Source organism: Teleopsis dalmanni, chromosome 1 (assembly GCF_002237135.1).
Source record: "Teleopsis dalmanni isolate 2A chromosome 1, ASM223713v2, whole genome shotgun sequence".
Lineage (NCBI taxonomy): Eukaryota > Metazoa > Arthropoda > Insecta > Diptera > Diopsidae > Teleopsis > Teleopsis dalmanni.
The window spans coordinates 169,428,518-169,432,991 of NC_051846.1; the positions used below are offsets into that span (position 1 = coordinate 169,428,518).

The 4,474-nt window shown below is 32.5% G+C and overlaps 1 protein-coding gene across 1 annotated transcript; it reads left to right on the forward strand.

Moving 5' to 3' along the window:
- The first annotated feature begins 32 nt into the window (after positions 1–32).
- Positions 33–1,616, forward strand: LOC119670084. Its single transcript, XM_038080200.1, has 4 exons — positions 33–410; positions 480–728; positions 808–999; positions 1,080–1,616. The coding sequence occupies exons 1-4, from the start codon at positions 153–155 to the stop codon at positions 1,434–1,436; spliced, it is 1,056 nt and encodes a 351-aa protein (XP_037936128.1). The 5' UTR covers positions 33–152; the 3' UTR covers positions 1,437–1,616.
- Positions 1,617–4,474: the final 2,858 nt, after the last annotated feature.

The following is a 4,474-nucleotide window of genomic DNA, read 5'->3' on the forward strand; positions in this document are numbered from 1 at the left end:
AAAATTATATTTCATATTAAATGTAATTATTTTTATTGAAGTTTTTGTAATTTTACATTTTTATAATTTTTTATTTATGCGTTTTTTAATTAACACAACATTACGTCTTGAAATAATTTGGAGTGAAGTAGAGTGTGTAGGTGGGAACTAAAATGGAAACCGAAAACTGGAGAGAATTTTTGGACAGCATCGAAAAAAATTGTGAGACCGCAATAAAGGAAAACCATATCAAAGTATTAGACTACGCTTTGACCTTGCCGAAAAAGTTGCGTAATCGTGTATCTGCGATTATCCCATATAAATATAAGGACTTTGATAAGTATGCTTTTTTCATAGAACCAATTAAAAAGCAAGTTGACTCTGATGATGAAGCAGAGGAATATAGCAGCGATTCTGATAAACGACAAAAAGTAATTTTATTATATATTTTTTGAAGGTATATCTTGTCCACAATAAGAATTATTTTAATCACAAAATAGGCGTCATTTACTGAAAGCGAGTGTTCTGAAGTTGAATTCTTAGAAGAAAATCATAAAGGTTTCACACTAGTTTTGGAAACGCCACAACAGGTAGAGGAAACTCAATCGAAGCAGTCAGTAAACTGGCAAACAACATATCTAAATCAGCAACGTAAGGATCGCATTAAATGGAATACAAAAATATATGATATGGAAATACCGTTATTAGAGAAGACTTTGGATGAGCAGGCTGTAGAATTAATGGATGCGGTGAGTGTACACTTTTCATTACAAATACTACACTGATAACGACAAATGCAATAATAATAATATACACTTTCTTTTATAGGCGGCAGAGCGTTTTTGTGATTGGTTAAATTCTATTGGCACTCCTAACCTAGAAACCGCACTGACGAAGGAAAACTTAAAGACACTTTTCGCCATTGAAGCAGACAAAACATTTTTAGCCACGATACAAACCAATCCAAAGCACATAAAAGCGTTGCCAAAAACTGTTGCCACCAAATTAAATTTACCAGAGGTGGGTAATGCGGTGCATCTTAGCTCAGACTTACTCACATTTGACAATAATTTACACATTCTTTTTACTTTTCACTGCAGAGCACGCTCGAGTACAAATACAATAAAGCAATTAAGGACCGACTAGAGGAAATACCAGAGAAATATTCTGCTGTTGCGTTTGGAAGAACAATACCAGTTTCACAACGACCATGGCTTCCTACTACAAGGCGGGAGCCCATCACAACTACATTTCCCGAAGATATTGCTTCTTTCTCAAAGTTATTCAAGGGCATTAATCATCTCAGTACAACCCAAAAATTGGTCGATTTCTATAAGGAGCGTCCTCATTTGGAGAAACCTGCTTATTTGGTAAAGATTGGAGAATTTGAGCGTCAACAAGGAGTTGTCGAAAGGGAGGGTATTCCACTCTACACAAAATTGAAATTAAAGTACTAAGAATATCGCAGTTTTTTTTTGAAAATATCTTGGCATATAACAAAATCCGATGTATCTTTTACTAAATATAAGCAAAGTCTTGTAGGCTATCGATGCACAATCCTTAATTAAATCAAATTAACTTTGTAAAAGTGGAATAATTTGTATCAAAATTGTACTTAATAAAAATTTTTAATGCAATTACTGGGTTTTAAATATTATGTTCCTCCAAGGCCATAATGATTCACTAACATGTAAGTTGATCTGATATACAAATCATATAAAAAATTAATTAGATTTGCAGGATGTGTATTATAACCTAAATCTAGCGCGTGTTGTGTATGACACAATTCCGATTTCACAGGAACGACAACGGGTTACAGTAAAGGCAACTTTATCCATTGCTCTATACGAAGATATTGCTCAATTTTTGAGATATCCGGCTTTAAAGGTGGAAATTCTTATATGGATACCATCAACAGTAAATAGATGTATCTACTTGTTACATACAATTGAAGAGCAATAATGAAGAATACAATAAAGAACTTATTTAAAGAGCACACATTTATTGTAGTATATATGTAAAAGGGTGGCAACACTATTTTATTTGTGGAAGCTAGTTGTCGGGAGTTCGAAGTAATATCTATTATCTCATAAATATTTATACCATTATATACTTATTACGCTTATTTCGATATTATTATATAAAATATTCTACATAAATGTTATGTAATTAATGTTTGGAAAATATTTTGGTTTTATTTTTTTTTGAATTTTATACGATATTGACCATGCTAGTCTAACGCCTTATGCAATCTATCTGGCAGTACCATGATTCTATACTTATAAAATGTTTTGCTTACAAAAAACTCATTAAACTAATTTTTCACCTCTTCCTATGAAGAAAAGGTTTTATCGCCTAAAAAATCATATTCCAACCGAAAAAATATTAATTAGATAATGCCAGGTCTGGAGAATATGGGGGGTGTAAGAGTCTATCGCATCTAAGTCGTAAAAGCTTGTGATAGGTTTTTTAAACTTCTATGGGGTCTATGACGTTATCTACATATTTTCTAATCAATTTCGCCATTTTAATTAAATCATTCAATTTGTCCAGTTTACTATAATACACTTCAGAATTGGCCGTTGTGTTGTCTGGTAGAAGCTCAAAAATAAGCATTTCTTTGAAATTCCATCAAACATTTTGTGGTGTTCGGGTTTTGAAATGGATCGAATTAGTTTATCTTTTGTATTCCATGATCTGTTGCATTAAACATTGTTGTAGACCACTAGTTTCTCATCTCCATTGATGATGCGTTTTAGAATGAATTATTTTCTTGACGTTTGAGAAACAAATCACTGTTAGTTGAGGAATATATTAGTATTAATATTTATGGTTTTGTTTTTCATAGTGTTGTTCGAAAGCGGTATCATATAAGGATACCAAAACTGGCACAATAGAATAGGATGGGAATAATGAAAAATATAAAGTGCGAGTGGAAAAAGAGATACGTGAGATGTCACTAGTTGTATGCCTTTCTGTAGATAGAAATCTGTAGTTATCTTTAATGCGAATGTTTGTTTATTTTTATAATAATAATTATTATTATTATTATTTTTCTTATACTCTTTCTTACATCAAAATTTTCACTCTTAGATAAAAAAAATGAAACCTAATAATGACGTTGAAAAGTCTGGCAATGTATGTATTGGTTAAGTTACATCTGTTATGATTTTGGATGTAGTTTCATCTTTCACTGGTACGTTGAGACGATCATTCGTTGGAATATGAGTTAATGTTACCAATACAAATAGAATGTTCAGGATGATTTATAAATGCGATATCTGATTAAGAGACTAGATTTAGGCGTTATGGCGAAAGCATTATATTTTTCTATGATGCTAGAAAGTGTCAATTGTTTAATATAAGAAATTTTAAAGTTTTGTGAGTTTTTATAGAGATGATATCTTCTCTTCTCTCACAAGAATAAAGTTAAATTGATTGTTAATATTTTTGTGTATCTGTATATATACCATTTGATCAAAAAAGAACGAGAAGTTAAAAATCACGCAAAATTTTAATTTTTAATAATTCTCTCTTATAGCGAATTCTCTTTTATATCCTCTATAGTCTCAAAACGCTTTTCTCGCAATGGCAATTTGAGTCGGGGGAAGAGAAAAAAGTCACACGGCCCATATCGGGAGAGTAGGGTGCTTGGTTGATGAAATTGGTGGAGTTTTTGGGCAAAAACTGAGACGCAACCAACGCTGTTTTAGTCGGTGCGTTATCGTTGTGTAAAATCTATAAGTTTTCTTTCCATAAATCTGGCCTCTTTTTGCGAATGGCCTCATGCAAACGACGCAAAACGGCCAAATAATACTCCTTATTGACCGTTTGACCATTTGAGGAATTCATAGTGCTCCACACCACGAATATCGAAGAAAACAGTCAGCATAACCTTAATTTTCGACCGACTTTGGCGTTCGGTTTCAGCTCATCTTTGAAGCACCATTCGGTCGATTGTTGTTTGGTGGGCATGTCAAATTCATAGACCCATGTCTCATCACTAATTATGATGAGATTATGATGACCCATGCGTTGAAAATCATCTCTCTGGCCACATCACAACAACGCTTTTTTTGAATGAAATTCAGCTAAAAATAACCACACGAAAATTTTTCGACTTCTTTGTACAGACGCCAAACAAAAACTAATCATACGATATGCGTTAAACTTTGACAGAATGTGTATAATAGTGTTGCCAGCGTGAAAATAAAAATGTACCTATTGTATAAGCGCGGGAATTCAAAAAAAGAGCGAATAAGTTCTTTTTGATCACAAGGTGTACTTTGTATTTTATAGCTAGAGTTAACATGGATGGTGTTTTTATATTTTTAGTACTCAATTCAGTTAGTTCTAAAGGTAATTAGGCATTGAAGAAGTATTTAATTAGTTTTAATAAAATTAGGCTAATGAAGTACGTGGGAGTCACAGGTAGAACAAAAATATACCGCTCAACAGGTTTCAACGTCATTCGATACTTGATTTATCATAGAAT

Coding starts and splice junctions, on each gene's coding strand:
- LOC119670084 (XM_038080200.1), top strand. CDS start 153: ATGGAAACCGAAAACTGGAGAGAATTTTTGGACAGCATCGAAAAAAAT. Junction 729..807: donor CTGTAGAATTAATGGATGCG/GTGAGTGTACAC, acceptor TTTCTTTTATAG/GCGGCAGAGCGTTTTTGTGA. Junction 1,000..1,079: donor CCAAATTAAATTTACCAGAG/GTGGGTAATGCG, acceptor TTTTCACTGCAG/AGCACGCTCGAGTACAAATA.